The sequence below is a fragment of the Bombina bombina genome, chromosome 7, assembly GCF_027579735.1.
Source record: "Bombina bombina isolate aBomBom1 chromosome 7, aBomBom1.pri, whole genome shotgun sequence".
NCBI classification, from domain to species: Eukaryota; Metazoa; Chordata; class Amphibia; order Anura; family Bombinatoridae; genus Bombina; species Bombina bombina.
Genome location: NC_069505.1, coordinates 49,843,638 through 49,861,419, shown reverse-complemented (window position 1 = coordinate 49,861,419; position 17,782 = coordinate 49,843,638). Strand labels below are relative to the sequence as shown.

The 17,782-nt window shown below is 40.9% G+C and overlaps 1 protein-coding gene across 1 annotated transcript in view; it reads left to right on the top strand.

Annotated features, from left to right (window-relative positions):
* The window catches only part of LOC128665860 (ribosomal protein S6 kinase alpha-5), a 141,020-nt gene that overhangs the window by 41,351 nt on the left and 81,887 nt on the right, over positions 1-17,782 (top strand). The window contains exon 9 of the mRNA XM_053720096.1: positions 3,237-3,398. Within this exon, the coding sequence (XP_053576071.1) occupies positions 3,237-3,398 (162 nt within the window). The remainder of the gene's footprint in view (positions 1-3,236; positions 3,399-17,782) is intronic.

Below are 17,782 nucleotides of genomic sequence, written 5' to 3'. Positions count from 1 at the left end.
GCATACATGAGTATTTAGTGAGACAGTGAGGACCACGCATACATGAGTATTTAGTGAGACAATGAGGACCACACATACATGAGTATTTAGTGAGACAATGAGGACCACACATACATGAGTATTTAGTGAGACAATGAGGACCATGCATACATGAGTATTTAGTGAGACAATGAGGACCACACATACATAAATTTAGTGAGACAATGAGGACCATGCATACATGAGTATTTAGTGAGACAATGAGGACCACGCATACATGAGTATTTAGTGAGGCAATGAGGACCACGCATACATGAGTATTTAGTGAGACAGTGAGGACCACGCATACATGAGTATTTAGTGAGACAATGAGGACCACACATACATGAGTATTTAGTGAGACAATGAGGACCACGCATACATGAGTATTTAGTGAGACAGTGAGGACCACGCATACATGAGTATTTAGTGAGACAGTGAGGACCACGCATACATGAGTATTTAGTGAGACAATGAGGACCACACATACATGAATATTTAGTGAGACAATGAGGATTACGCATACATGAGTATTTAGTGAGACAATGAGGATTACGCATACATAAGTATTTAGTGAGACAATGAGGACCACACATACATGAGTATTTAGTGAGACAGTGAGGACCACACATACATAAGTATTTAGTGAGACAGTGAGGACCACGCATACATGAGTATTTAGTGAGACAGTGAGGACCACGCATACATGAGTATTTAGTGAGACAATGAGGACCATGCATACATGAGTATTTAGTGAGACAATGAGGACCACGCATACATGAGTATTTAGTGAGACAATGAGGACCACGCATACATGAGTATTTAGTGAGACAATGAGGACCACGCATACATGAGTATTTAGTGAGACAATGAGGACCACGCATACATGAGTATTTAGTGAGACAATGAGGACCACGCATACATGAGTATTTAGTGAGACAATGAGGACCACGCATACATGAGTATCTGTTTATATATGTCTGTAAATATATATATATATGTATTTATCTGTTTATATATGTCTGTAAATATATATATATATGTATTTATCTGTTTATATATGTCTGTAAATATATATATATATGTATTTATCTGTTTATATATGTCTGTAAATATATATATATATAAATACATATGCACACATATATAGACATGTAAATATATATACTTATAAACCTGAGATCTGATATCTTTGAGCCCTTATAACGTTTTGTGCAATATTTGTGTGAATAATTTTTATTAGTGTTATTATGAGTGAAACTGTACTTTGTAATGTATTTTTAATGTGTTTTGTGACACTTTTTGTTTTGCGAAACAGTTGACCAGTGCTCTAAGGTCGCACTAACCTGACATGCGTTACCTTCGATTGTGCTCAAGCATTTACTTTCAACCAGTAATAAAAGCGACACACCCATTGCCCACAAACAGCCACGATAAACCGTATATCTCTTGCACGCAACTGTTAACGGGCGCAAAATGTTTTATTTTTGTATTTAATTTATTTACATTGTTTAACTGAAAAGGGTTAAATACATACTGAAAGTTGTGCTCCTGTTCCACTCCAGATAATGTTGGTGAGCAAGCAAACATGAGTATTTAGTGAGACAATGAGGACCACACATACATGAGTATTTAGTGAGGCAGTGAGGACCACGCAAACATGAGTATTTAGTGAGACAGTGAGGACCACACATACATGAGTATTTAGTGAGACAGTGAGGACCACACATACATGAGTATTTAGTGAGACAGTGAGGACCACACATACATGAGTATTTAGTGAGACAGTGAGGACCACACATACATGAGTATTTAGTGAGACAATGAGGACCACACATACATGAGTATTTAGTGAGACAGTGAGGACCACACATACATGAGTATTTAGTGAGACAGTGAGGACCACACATACATAAATTTAGTGAGACAATGAGGACCATGCATACATGAGTATTTAGTGAGACAATGAGGACCACGCATACATGAGTATTTAGTGAGGCAATGAGGACCACGCATACATGAGTATTTAGTGAGACAGTGAGGACCACGCATACATGAGTATTTAGTGAGACAATGAGGACCACGCATACATGAGTATTTAGTGAGGCAATGAGGACCACGCATACATGAGTATTTAGTGAGACAGTGAGGACCACGCATACATGAGTATTTAGTGAGACAATGAGGACCACACATACATGAGTATTTAGTGAGACAATGAGGACCACGCATACATGAGTATTTAGTGAGACAGTGAGGACCACGCATACATGAGTATTTAGTGAGACAGTGAGGACCACGCATACATGAGTATTTAGTGAGACAATGAGGACCACACATACATGAATATTTAGTGAGACAATGAGGATTACGCATACATGAGTATTTAGTGAGACAATGAGGATTACGCATACATAAGTATTTAGTGAGACAATGAGGACCACACATACATGAGTATTTAGTGAGACAGTGAGGACCACACATACATAAGTATTTAGTGAGACAGTGAGGACCACGCATACATGAGTATTTAGTGAGACAGTGAGGACCACGCATACATGAGTATTTAGTGAGACAATGAGGACCATGCATACATGAGTATTTAGTGAGACAATGAGGACCACGCATACATGAGTATTTAGTGAGACAATGAGGACCACGCATACATGAGTATTTAGTGAGACAATGAGGACCACGCATACATGAGTATTTAGTGAGACAATGAGGACCACGCATACATGAGTATTTAGTGAGACAATGAGGACCACGCATACATGAGTATTTAGTGAGACAATGAGGACCACGCATACATGAGTATTTAGTGAGACAATGAGGACCACGCATACATGAGTATTTAGTGAGACAATGAGGACCACACATACATGAGTATTTAGTGAGGCAATGAGGACCACACATACATGAGTATTTAGTGAGACAATGATGACCACGCATACATGAGTATTTAGTGAGACAGTTAGGACCACACATACATAAGTATTTAGTGAGACAGTGAGGACCACACATACATAAGTATTTAGTGAGACTGTGAGGACCACACATACATGAGTATTTAGTGAGACAGTGAGGACCACGCATACATGAGTATTTAGTGAGACAGTGAGGACCACACATACATGAGTTTGCATACAGGAGTTAAAGAATTTATTATTTTGGTTTTACATTGTCTCCGGCTTTCTCTCATTTCCTATGTTTTGCAGACTATAGACTGGGAAGCATTGACCCTTCGCAAGGTTTCTCCACCGTTCCGACCATCAATACACAGTGAAACAGATGTCAGTAACTTTTCAGATGAATTCACCAGTATGGATCCTGTGTACTCGCCAGCTGCCACCCCCCCTTCCGGAGCGCGTGTATTTCAGGTATGCTCCTACTCGTCACATTAGTGACTTCTCTTTTGTCATTACTTGATTTGCTTTATTTTATTATTTTTTTCTTGTCTTCACTTTCATATCCTGATTCTTAAAGGGATATTCTAATGCCAAAATACCATGCTTTAAATTAAAGGGACAGTCTAGTCAAAATTAAACTTTCATGATTTAGATAGGGCATACAATTTTCCAATTTTTTTCTATGATCAAATTTGCTTTGTTCTCTTGGTATTCTTTGGGGAAAGCTAAACCTAGGTAGGCTCATATGCTAATTTCTAAGCCCTTGAAAGCCGCCTCTTATCTCAGGGCATTATGACAGTTTTTTTCCAATGACATGGAGAGTCCACGATTCCATTCATTACTGTTGGAAAATTCACCACCTGGCCACCAGGAGGAGGCAAAGACACCCCAGCCAGAGCTTAAGTATCCATCCCACTTCCCATACTCCCCCAGTCATTCTTTGCCTCTGTAACGTGGAGTAGGAGAAGATGGTGTTCTGAAGATTTGAGTCCTTTATTGGGTAGCTTCCCTTCATGATAGGACTGGGGTCAATGCTGTGTCCATGTAAACCTCTTAGTAAGTGTATTGGTAGCTGTTAGCTGCTGGATGTTGCAGGGCACTTCTCTGTCCTCCAATCTGTGCTAACACCCCACCTGGCAGCCAGTGTAAGCTTCCACTGCTTTCCTTTCTAACTCAGGTGCCTGTCAGAAGTCTGGATGAAGCTGTCAGGCCTGGAAGGCTGTCTCTGTCCCACAGGAGAGGCTTCTAAGGTTAGTGTCTTTTCCTTTTCAAGGGATGGCAATGATGACACTTGAAAGGGTTTTCAGTTTCTCCAGGATTCCTTATTGAGCCTGGGGACTTAAAGATATCCCTCACTTCTAGTGATTTTTATGGGACAGTTTATATCTGCAACTTTTTGGGCTCATAGATCCCTTTTCTAGGATTGTAGAAGCAAAGGTAGAGGCTGTCTGTGCTAGAGGAGGATATCCTATTAGTATTTGTAATTTTCATGTGGATGTGCGTTTACTACGGCTTATATGTTAGGACCGTGTACATGAGGGGATATTTATTAATTCATAGCGTCTTGGCTTATGACGCTTATCGGAGCTGCAATGCAGTAATGGTGCCGTTCTTTTTCAGTTTTCAGCGCCACTTTGCCTCGGAGCATCACGGGGCGCTACTTGCGCATCACCATTTTTATGTCTGTTTTACACAGAGTCTGTGTCAGAGCTACAGCGGTGTTGCTTAGTCTAGAGAGTCATTTTCTTTGGTCAGGGAGGTGGTAAGGCTCCCCAGCCTGTGCTGGGGCATATAAGGGTGCCATAATATTTGAATATTGAAGAATTTTGTAATTTATTCTATGGGGTTCCTTTACTCAAGATGGAGGACAGAGTGCATAAGGAATTTTTGTCTTTACCTTTATGGGACAAATACCTTTATTGTAAAGAAGCTTCTATAATCGCTCCTTCACAGTTATGTTCCCCATGCTTATCTTCCATGCTGCAGTCTAAAATCTAAAATAACTCAATCTTTGCTATGGCTAAGAAATTTAACCTCTCAGAGCCCTCTACCACTCAGGACTCTGGTGCCCTTGACATGCCTCAACTTTGTCCTCAGTCACCGTCCCTATTTATTGCACCTGCAGTGCCCTGCGGCTCATCTCACTCTCTTTCTCCAATTGGCTTTTTCTGCTGAGCTGAGTTCTTTACCTATGGCAGGTAAAAGGAAGAGAAAGACTAAACGTTTCCTCTGATGCAGGAATCTAGTCAAACACCAAAGCTGCGTTGGTCAGTTTTTCTCAGATCTCTGAGGATGACCATACATCGGCAGCCTCCGAAGGTGAGATCTCCGATTCTGACTTTGCTTTGGACAGTCCAGTAGAGTCAGATGAAGTTAATGTCAGGTTTAAGCTTAAACACCTTCATTTATTGCTTAAGGAAGTGTTAGCAACTTTGGATGTTGCGGAGCCCAAGCCATCTGAGGCATAAGATTCCTAAACTAGACAGGGTTTATGATATCAAACCTAAGTCTGTGGAAGTCTTTCCAGTTCCGGCTTGCATGTCTGACATAATTTCTAAGGAATGGGAGAAACCAGGGATTCCTTTCTTTCCATCTCCTAATTTTCCAGTTTCTGACTCTTATCTTGGAGTTATGGAGTACTATTCCTAAGGTGGATGGGACTGTCTCCACCCTGACTAAGAGAACTACTATTCGTCTGGAAGATAGTACCTCCTTTAAGGACCCCATGGACAGGAAAATGGAGAGGTACCTAAGGAGAACTTTTCATCAGCTTAGCCTTTTAAGGCAACCGTCTGAGAGTTTTGCAGCGGTCACTGGAGCCGCCACTTACTGGTGTGACTCCTTATCTGAATTGATCTTGGAAGAGACTCATTTGGAGGAGATTCAGGATTGGATTAAGACTTTAAAGTTGGCCAATTCCTTCATTTGTGATGCTAATATGCAGGTCATTCACCTGAATGCAAAGTCCTCGGGTTTCACAGTTCTTTCTCGCAGGACTTTATGGCTAAAGTCCTGGTCAGCAGACATGGTTTCTAAGTCAAGACTTCTTTCCTTTCCTTTTAAAGGGAGGACCCTTGAGCAATGGACGTTGTCTCCCAGGGTTACAAGATAGGCTTTAAGTCTTGTCCTCCAAGAGGCAGATTCCTTCTTTCAAGACTCTCTTGTAAGGGATCTATCTTCTCTGGGAGTGATCGTCCCGGTCCCTCCTGCAGAACAGGGCTTAGGGTTTTATTCAAACCTTTCTGTTTTTCCCAAGAAGAGAGAACCTTCTGTCCTAGCCTGGATCAAAGAGTCTCAACAAATTTATCAAGGTTTCATCCTTCAAGATGGAGACTATCAAATCCATTCTTCCATTGGTCCAGGAGGGTCAGCTCATGACCACCATAGACCTGAAGGATGCATACCTTCAGATTCCGATTCACAAAGAACATTTTCCGTTCCTGCAGTTTGCCTTTCTAGACAAACACTTTGGCTGGCTACAGCTCCCAGAATCTTTACAAAGGAGCTGGGGGCTCTTTTAGTGGTATCCAGCGGTAGCCAGGATTCTCTCTCTTGGTGGCTCTGTCAGGATCATCTGGCCCAAGGCATGTGCTTTTTGAGACTATCATATGGTAGATTGTGGCTACGGATGCCAGCCTCTCTGGCTGGGGAGCAGTTTGGAGTCCCTTAAGAGCTCAGAGATCCTGGTTGCCAGAGGAATCCGACCTTCCTATAAACATTCTGGAGTTGAGAGCAATCTTCAATGCTCTGATTGCGTGACCTTAACTAAGTTCGGTCCGGTTTATCATAATTCAACATAATTGGACAACATAACATCTGTGGCTTATATCAATCATCAGGGAGGTACAAGGAGTTCCCTGGCCATGAAAGAAGTCTCTCACATCATTCAGTGGGCAGAGTCTAACAATTGTCAAATTTCAGCCATTCATATCCCGGGAGTAGACAACTGGGAAGCGGACTATCTGACAGATGTTCCACAAAGGGGAGCGGGCTCTTCATCCGGATGTGTTTTCCGAAATAACCCTCAGGTCGGGTGTTCAGGAGAAAGACCTCATGGCTTCTCGCCTCAATACCAAGCTGTCCGGATACGGGTCCAGATTGAGAGACCCTCAGGCAGTGCTGGTGGAAGCATTAGCGGTTCGGTGGGAGTTCAGTCTGATTTATCTGTTCCATCCGTTTTCCCTTCTCCCCAGAGTTATAGCTTGCATCAAACAGGAGCGGGCATCAGTGATCCTAATTGCTCCAGCTTGGCCTCGCAGGACTTGGTTTGTGGATCTGGTGAAGATGTCAGTTTCCTCTCCTTGGAGGTTGCCACTGAGGAATCACCTTCTACTTCAAGGTCCGTTCCTTCATCAAAATCTAGATTCTCTGAATCTAAAGTTTAGGCTGACTGCGCGGAGATTAAACGCTTACTACTGTCTAAAAGAGGATTTTCATATAGGGTCATTGACACTCTAATCCAGGTTTATAAGCCTGTGACATGTCGGATGTATCATAAGGTCTGGCGCACCTATCTCTCCTGGTGCAAGTTTTAAGGCTTCCCTTGGCACAAGGTGATAGTTCCTGTTGTTTCTTGAAGAGGGTTTGGAGAAAGGTTTATCGGCTAGTTCCTTAAAGGGACAGATCTCTGCCCTTTCAGGGTTTTTTTTTTTTTTATTGAGGCAAAAAGCATACAATAGTACAAACTCAGATCAGAGCATTAATCACATATTATTACTTTCTATATCGCTATAGAGAAAAAAAAAGTAGATTAAGTCATCATGGTACAAATAAGTTTCACATACTAAGTAGAGCAGATTAAATTAAACATCATGTTGAGCTCTGCAAAATAAAGTGAACGCCTCTATTTTATTCCTCCCACTTCTATGAGGGGCCACTTTTGGACCCCATGAAACACGAATTATCCAGTTAGGTGGATAGTTTAAGGATAGTTTAAGAAAAAAGAGAAAATATTTGTTTCCCTCCTATGAATCAAGAGATCGCTCTTGGACCTAAGATAATATATTCAACTCAAAGTAACAGAGGGGTTGGAGCAGGTCTAGGGGTCACTTGTGGGCCCTTGAAAATAATAGTAAAGACTTAGAATAATACCTGCATAATAATAAGAAATATATATATAGTTACAATTGGCAAAGCAGGTTATGGGGGGTAGTTATCAAGCCGTCAACCTCAAATACGCTGGAATTCCGCAGCGTATTTGTGGCGAGGCTGATTCGCTTTAGTTATCAAAGGCTTCAGACCGGCAAAAGTAGAATTTTGTGATGTAAACTTCGATCCGCCGGACTCCGTCCGACACAGATCGATTCTTACGTCACTCCAGATGTTCCGCACACAAGTGCGGCACAATCTCACTACTTTTGCTAGTTATCAAAAAACTAGCAGGTACGCTCGGCACTTTTACGGACCAGCGTACCTGGTTTTCAAACCGCCAGCCTGGAGGCGGCGCATCCCATAGGAATCAATGGGAGTCTGACCATAGCGAAAGTACAAGTTCGCTACTGCCAGACATCCCATTCATTCCTATGGGAGCTGTCTGCACCTAACACCCTAACATGTACCCCGAGTCTAAACACCCCTAATCTGTCCCCCCTACACCGCCGCAACTAAATAAATGTATTACCCCCTAAACCGCCGCTCCTGGAGCCCACCGCCATCTACATTATACCTAGTAACCCCTATCCTGCCCCCCCTATACCGCCACCCTCTATAATAAATGTATTAACCCCTATCCTGCCGATCCCACACTTCACTGCAACTAAATAAATAGTTTAACCCCTAAACCGCCGCTCCCGGACCCCCGCAACCTATAATAAATTTATTAACCCCTATCCTGCCCCCCCTACACCGTCGCCACCTATAATAAATTTATTAACCCCTATCCTGCCCCCCACTACACCGCCGCCACTGTAATAAATTTATTAACTCCTAAACCTAAGTCTAACACTAACCCTAACGCCCCCCTAACTAAAATATTAATTATATAAATCTAAATAATATTTCTATTATTAACTAAGTTAATCCTATTTAAAACTAAATATTTACCTTTAAAATAAACCCTAATATAGCTACAATATAAATAATAATTATATTGTAGCTATCTTAGGATTTATTTTTATTTTACAGGCAAATTTCAATTTATTTTAACTAGGTACAATAGCTATTAAATAGTTATTAACTATTTAATAGCTACCTAGTTAAAATAAAGACAAATTTACCTGTAAAATAAAAACTAACCTAAGTTACAATTACACCTAACACTACACTATCATTAAATAAATTATTCCTATTTAAAACTAAATACTTACCTGTAAAATAAACCCTAAGATAGCTACAATATAATTAATAATTACATTGTAGCTATCTTAGGATTTATATTTATTTTACAGGTAACTTTGTATTTATTTTAGCTAGTTAGAATAGTTATTAAATAGTTATGAACTATTTAATAACTACCTAGCTAAAAGAAATACAAAATTACCTGTAAAATAAATCCTAACCTAATTTACAATTAAACCTAACACTAACACTATAATTAAATAAATTAAATAAACTACCTTTAAATAACTACAATTAAATACAATTACATAAACTAACTAAAGTACAAAAAATAAAAAAAGCGAAGTTACAAAAAAAAAAAAAAAGTTACAAACATTTAAAAACATATTACAACAATTTTAAGCTACTTACACCTAATCTAAGCCCCCTAATAAAATAATAAACCCCCCCAAAATAAAAAAATGCCCTACCCTATTCTACATTAAAAAAGTTCAAAGCTCTTTTACCTTACCAGCCCTTAAAAGGGCCTTTTGTGGGGGCATGCCCCAAAGAATTCAGCTCTTTTGCCTGTAAAAGAAAAATACAACCCCCCTTAAAATAACCTAGCACTAATCCCCTGAAGATCATCCTACCTTTAGTTGTCTTCACTCAGCCGAGCCACCGATGGAACTGAAGAGGACATCCAGACCGGCAGAAGTTATCCTCCAAGGGGCGCTGAAGAAATCTTCCATCCGATGAAGTGATCCTCCAAGCGGCGCTGAAGAAATCTTCCATCCGGGCGAGGTCATCTTCCAAGAGGCGCTGAAGAAGTCTTCTATCCGGGCGAGGTCATCGTCGAAGCCGGGTCTTGAATCTTCATCCCGCCGACGCGGAACATCCTCCTTTTCCGACGAACTACCGACGAATGAAGGCTCCTTTAAGGGACGTCATCCAAGATGGCGTCCCTTCAATTCCGATTGGCTGATAGGATTCTATCAGCCAATCGGAATTAAGGTAGGAAAAATTTCATCAGCCAATCAGATTCAAGTTCAATCCGATTGGCTGATAGGATTCTATCAGCCAATCGGAATTAAGGTAGGAAAAATTTCATCAGCCAATCAGATTCAAGTTCAATCCGATTGGCTGATCCAATCAGCCAATCAGATTGAGCTTGCATTCTATTGGCTGATCGGAACAGCCAATAGAATGCGAGCTCAATCTGATTGGCTGATTGGATCAGCCAATCGGATTGAACTTGAATCTGATTGGCTGATTCCATCAGCCAATCAGATTTTTCCTACCTTAATTCCGATTGGCTGATAGAATCCTATCAGCCAATCGGAATTGAAGGGACGCCATCTTGGATGACGTCCCTTAAAGGAGCCTTCATTCGTCGGTAGTTCGTCTGGAAAGGAGGATGTTCCGCGTCGGCGGGATGAAGATTCAAGACCCGGCTTCGACGATGACCTCGCCCGGATAGAAGACTTCTTCAGCGCCTCTTGGAAGATGACCTCGCCCGGATGGAAGATTTCTTCAGCGTCGCTTGGAGGATCACTTCATCGGATGGAAGATTTCTTCAGCGCCCCTTAGAGGATAACTTCTGCCGGTCCGGATGTCCTCTTCAGTTCCATCGGTGGCTCGGCTGAGTGAAGACAACTAAAGGTAGGATGATCTTCAGGGGATTAGTGCTAGGTTATTTTAAGGGGGGTTTGGGTTAGATTAGGGGTATGTGGGTGGTGGGTTTTAATGTTGGGGGGGGGTTGTATTTTCTTTTACAGGCAAAAGAGCTGAACTTTGGGGCATGCCCCCACAAAAGGCCCTTTTAAGGGCTGGTAAGGTAAAAGAGCTTTGAACTTTTTTAATGTAGAATAGGGTAGGGCATTTTTTTATTTTGGGGGGTTTGCTATTTTATTAGGGGGCTTAGATTAGGTGTAAGTAGCTTAAAATTGTTGGAATATGTTTTTAAATGTTTGTAACTTTTTTTTTTTTGTAACTTAGCTTTTTTTATTTTTTGTACTTTAGTTAGTTTATGTAATTGTATTTAATTGCAGTTATTTGTAGGTAGTTTATTTAATTTATTTAATGATAGTGTAGTGTTAGGTTTAATTGTAAATTAGATTAGGATTTATTTTACAGGTAATTTTGTATTTCTTTTAGCTAGGTAGTTATTAAATAGTTAATAACTATTTAATAACTATTCTAACTAGCTAAAATAAATACCAAGTTACCTGTAAAATAAATATAAATCCTAAAATAGCTACAATGTAATTATTAATTACATTGTAGCTATCTTAGGGTTTATTTTACAGGTAAGTATTTAGTTTTAAATAGGAATAATTTATTAAAGTATAGTGTAGTGTTAGGTGTAATTGTAACTTAGGTTAGTTTTTATTTTACAGGTAAATTTCTCTTTATTTTAGCTAGGTAAGCTATTAAATAGTTAATAACTATTTAATAGCTATTGTACCTAGTTAAAATAAATTGAAATTTGCCTGTAAAATAAAAATAAATCCTAAGATAGCTACAATATAATTATTATTTATATTGTAGCTATCTTAGGGTTTATTTTACAGGTAAGTATTTAGTTTTAAATAGGATTAACTTAGTTAATAAGAGAAATATTATTTAGATTTATTTAATTAATATTTAAGTTAGGGGGGTGTTAGGGTTAGTGTTAGACTTAGGTTTAGGGGTTAATAATTTTATAACAGTGGCGGCGGTGTAGTGGGGGGCAGGATAGGGGTTAATACATTTAATATAGGGAGCGGCGGTTTAGGGGTTAAACTATTTATTTATTTGCGGCGAGGTGCGGGATCAGCAGGATAGGGGTTAATAACTTTATTATAGAGGGCGACGGTATAGGGGGGGCAGGATAGGGGTTACTAGGTATAATGTAGGTGGCAGCGGTGTCCGGGAGCGGCGGTTTAGGGGTTAATACATTTATAAGACTTGCGGAGGGGTCTAGGAGCGGCGGTTTAGGGGTTAATACATTTATAAGACTTGCGACAGGGTCTAGGAGCGGCGGTTTAGGGGTTAGTAACTTTATTGAGTTGCAGGGGGCTCCGGGGGCGCCGGTATAGGGGGTAGAACAGTGCAGTTTAGTGTGAGTGCTTAGTGACAGGCTAGCAATAAAGCTGTCAAACAGCCGAAGAGCAGTGAGATCGGATGAGTGATAACTCTCACAGTCCGCTGCTCATCGCCCCGCGGCTTTTTGACAGCTTTTTTTGATAACTTAGGCGTATTTTTTCAGGTCCGCGGCGGCGAAGGTAGGTGAGCTTAGGCGGGCGTATTGGGCCGGCGAAGGCAGGAAAGTAGACACGTTGATAACTACCCCCCAATATGTTAAACCAAAGAGAGGATCCTAGTAATATAGGAGAGAATAAAGGAGAATGAACATAAGACTATGTAATGAATAGTTTTCTATGCATGGGCGTAATTACGATATAAACTTGAGTTAAGAAGTGGCAAATCTATATAAAAATTTGACAAACTCATATTAACAAAGGTAATCAAACACACATCCCAACGTTTCAGTTGTCAATAACTTGAGGCTGACTATTTAAACTGTAATGTGTGAACATATATTCTGTTGCTTACACTTATCATTACATTTATAATATACATATTAGATGCTCAGTGTCCCCTAGAAGTCTGTGAGCCAAAACAAATCTATTGTTAGCTTCTTGTTGGAGTATATTGAATGTATATATAGGGAATATATGTATATGCAATGTAAGCTGTCTCTAGTTACAGGAAACCTACTCGTTATGGGTCGCCCCTCACTGCCCCTGCCGCAGACAGCCAAGCATGCCCCCGATCATGTTCACACAGAGATCAAGAGACTGCCTACGCTTAAAGTGATGGCAAATTCAGCCCAACTGCTCCACATATTTTGAAAGCTCTTATCCTAACATATCGATATGCTTTTTTATTAATAAAACCATCAGTACACTGAATAACTTCAATTTTAGTCCGGCTGCGTTACCCTTTTTAATTCAGCCTCTCTCTAACATTTTCAAAGCTTCTGCTTTGAGTGGCATCTGTTCTGGCCAATCATAGCCTCACCATGCGCCCCATGTAAAACTAACTGCACGCTCCCGTGCTCGGAACTCAGTAATCTTAATGCAATGTGCATGCGCGACTACTTACGCTACTTGCGTAACAGAATAAGGGAATCCTCAGCTCCGCTTACAGTAAACAGTGCATCTGTTTGTAGGAAAAAGTAAATTGACGATTTCTCTTTTTCAGTTATGCAAGTAGCGTAAGTAGTCGCGCATGCACATTGCATTAAGATTACTGAGTTCCGAGCACGGGAGCGTGCAGTTAGTTTTACATGGGGCGCATGGTGAGGCTATGATTGGCCAGAACAGATGCCACTCAAAGCAGAAGCTTTGAAAATGTTAGAGAGAGGCTGAATTAAAAAGGGTAACGCAGCCGGACTAAAATTGAAGTTATTCAGTGTACTGATGGTTTTATTAATAAAAAAAGCATATCGATATGTTAGGATAAGAGCTTTCAAAATATGTGGAGCAGTTGGGCTGAATTTACCATCACTTTAATATTGCTAGTTGGGAGATTGTATTGTGTAGGGAAGATGGAAATAATAAATACATTAAAAAAAAAAAAGTTAATGTATGAAATTGCTATAATCTCCATTATATTAGCAAAGAGCATCTAAGCATGTTGTTTCCTCGGTCAATTTAGATGAATCGGTGCCCGGGTTTTTAATAATCCTATTAAAAACGCGGGCACTTTAATTCATCAAAATTTACATTTCACTTGTTTCCTTCAAATACTTACCTTTTAATCTTCACAGCCGCTCCAGCGATTCCCCCGGCCGTCGGAGGCCTCTTCATACGTCAGAAATGACGAATCCAGCTTCCTCCATTTATGGCTTCCCCCCAGGGGGATCATGGCCTGAGGCAACGCCATGATTGGAGGAAGCCGGATTCGTCATTTTGGACCCGCAAAGAGGGCTTGCGACAGGCGGAGGAAGCGCTGCAGCGGCTGTCAGGATTAAAAGGTAAGTATTTGAAGAAAACGAGTGAAATGTCAATTTTGATGAATTAAAGTGCTCTTGTTTTTAATAGGTTTATTAAAAACCGGGCACCGATTCATCGAAATTGACCTTCACTTTAAATACATAACAGACTATGCATTCAACAGTGATATACCAACGTACTGAATGCAATGGTTTAATTATAAGCCAACACTCACAGTAAATTAGATTAGTAAACAAAAAAACTAATGTATATGCAGATCATATAGGTGAAAGTGTTGTAGAAAGGTCTGCCCGCTGTACACTTGTGAGACAGACAGCTACATATATGTCTCTGTAGTTACCCAACTCCTTCTTTTAAAGCTGTAGCCAACAAATATTTAAGGAGGAAAGCTGAGACATAGGATCGGCGTTCAGCAAGTCATAAATCTTAATAAAGTCTGTGAGCAAGATAAAGAGTGAAGTCTCCGGGATTTTTTCTGAAGGCACAGAGCTAAGAGCTTGCATATTTATATCGGTATCACTCACTGCACCCCCCCCCCCCTGCCCTTTCAGTTTTACTACACAAGAAGTTAGCTATTTTTCCTGACGCCCAGTCTTTTGTTCAGGCCCTGGTCAGAATCAGACCTGTGCTCCTCATTGGAGTCTTAATTAAATTATTTGTGTTCTTCAAAGGGCTCTGTTTGAGCCTATGCATTGTTGATATTAAACTTTTATCTTGGAAAATTTTATTTTTGTTGGCTATTTCTTCTGCTCGTAGAGTTTCGGAATTATCTGCCTTATGGTGTGATCCCCCTTATATTCTTTTCCTTGCGGATAAGGCTGTTCTTTGTACCAAATTGGGAATTCTTCCCATGGTGGTCTCTGACCGCAATATCAATCAGGAGATCGTAGTTCCTTCCTTTTGTCCTAATCCTTCTTCTCAGAAGGAACGTTTGTTGCACAACCTGGATGTGGTGCGTGCCTTAAAGTTCTCTAGGCTACCAAGGATTTTAGCCAATCTTCTTCCTTGTTTATAGTGTACGCCGGTAGGCGCAAGGGTCAAAAAGCCACTACAACTGCTCTTTCCTTTTGGCTGAGGAGTGTCATTTGTTTGGCTTAGAAGGAAGCTGGTCAGCAGCCTCCTGAGAGGATTACGACTCATTCTACCTGTGCGGTGTCCTCTTCGTGGGCTTTTAAGAATGAAGCATCAATGGAACAAATCTATAAGGCGGCTACTTGGTCCTCTCTGTATACTTTTATGCTTTTACCTCAGCTGAGGCTTCTTTTGGGAGAAAGGTGCTTCAAGCGGTGGTGCCTTCAGATTAGGTCCGCCTGCCTTTAGTTCTCCCTCCCTGTCCATTCTGTGTCCTCTCTGGCTTGGGTATTAGTTTCCAACAGTAATGAATGGAATTGTGGACTCTCCATACCATTGGAAAAAAAACAAAATGTATGCTTTTACCTGATAAATGATTTTCTTTCCTGGCATGGAGAGTCCACGACCCACCCTGATTTATTTTTAATGCAGCATTTTTTTCTATAACCTTCAGGCACCTATATACCCCTAGTGTTTCCCCTACCTTTTCCTTATTCCCTTGGCTGAATAACTGGGGGAGTATGGGAAGTGGGAGGGATACTAAGCTCTGGCTTGGGTGCCTTTGCCTCCTCCTGGTGGCCAGGTGGTGAATTTCCCAACAGTAATGAATGGAATTGTGGACTCTCCATGCCAGGAAATACTATGATAGTATGATAGGAATGTACAGCTAATTAACCCTTTAAAGGGACATGAAACCCAACATTTATATTCATTCATAATTCAATTTTAAACAACTTTCCAATTTACTATTATTTCATTTGCTTAATTTTCTTTGTATCTTTTGTTTAAAAGCATACTTAGGTAGGCGGGGGAGCAGTAATACACTACTGGGAGCTAGCTGCTGATTGGTGGCTGTACAGATGTGCCTCTTATCATTAGTTCACCTGATGTGTTCATCTAGCTCCCAGTAGTGTAATTGCTTCTCCTTTAACAAAGGATACAAAGGGGACAAGGCAAATTTGATAATTGAAGTCATCTGAAAAGATGTTTAAAAATCTATGCTGGGGGTGGAGCGAGCAGCCGACCATGATGGCTGCATTTCACTGAGGCTCCGTAGGCAGACCGGGTGTCTTGGCTCACAAAAGCTAAGAATCACAGTAATGGTCGACTTCCACTGGTTCTAGGCTGCATCTAATGTTCCAGCAGCTATACCAAGAGTTTGACGGCTTACTTTTTTGACAACTCCGTCACCGGAGAGAGCTGTTAGGCCTGCGGCCCTTACCGCATCCAGCTTCGCAAGAGCTCCAGTCCCGGACAAGACAACTGCCAGTGACTTTCGCTACGAGCGACATTGGCTCTCAGAGGCTGGAGGCATCAACATCGCTAGGCAGACTACTCGCCGGAATCACCCTTTATTCTAGTCAAGCGGCGACTGGTAAGGCATAAGCCCCACACACACCGCCTCATGATCAAACCTGACTCGGCACCCTGGGCAAGCTGGGAGATGCTATAAGAGGGTAGTATACATATATACAAAAGCCCACACAAGAACGATCTATACAACCGAACAAACGGTACTTAATGTGACGCACTCTTAAAACAAAAACTAATTAAGTGCAAACTGCAGTTACGCTGCCCTACATTCCAGCCTTTTACTAAGTCACCTCAAGGCACGAGCTGTTCATAAAGAGCAGCACACGCATGGGAAGAATCATACAGGGAAAAGCACCTGAAGCAGGCAAAGAGGATTAAAGTGTGACGCACCTTTAAATTACACTAAGAATCTGCTAAAGGCCGGTTGAAACACCAATGACATTAACACCCTTGTTTCCCACAATATAGACTTCGGGGCACAGCTGAACTTAGCACTAGTACAACTCCTATCATATTGCTCTTCACTAACAGGGGACTGTAAAACAATAGGAGCTCTTTGGTTGTACGCAGTGTCTCTGGGTAACATAAACTACTTTATCAGTGCTACTTGTCTTTCTCTTGTTAAGTGTATTCAGTCCACGGGTCATCCATTACTTATGGGATATATTCCCTTCCCAACAGGAAGTTGCAAGAGGATCACCCAAGCAGAGCTGCTATATAGCTCCTCCCCTCACATGTCATATCCAGTCATTCTCTTGCAACCCTCAACATAGGAGGAGGTCGTGAGAGGAGTGTGGAATTTTTATACTTAATTATTTCTTCAATCAAAAGTTTGTTATTTTAAATGGCACCGGAGTGTGCTGTTTTTTTCTCTCAGGCAGTATTTAGAAGAAGAATCTGCCTGCGTTTTCTATGATCTTAGCAGAAGTAACTAAGATCCACTGGCTGTTCTCGCACATTCTGAGGAGTGGGGTAACTTCAGAAAGGTAATAGCATGCGGGGTCCCCTGCAGATGAGGTATGTGCAGTAGAATATTTTTCTAAGGAATGGAATTGACTAAGAAAATACTGCTGATACCGATGTAATGTAAGTACAGCCTTAAATGCAGTAGCGACTGGTATCAGGCTGATGAATGTATGTACAATAAGTAATTTTCTAAGGAATGGAATTGACTAAGAAAATACTGTTAATACTGAAGTAATGTATGAGCCT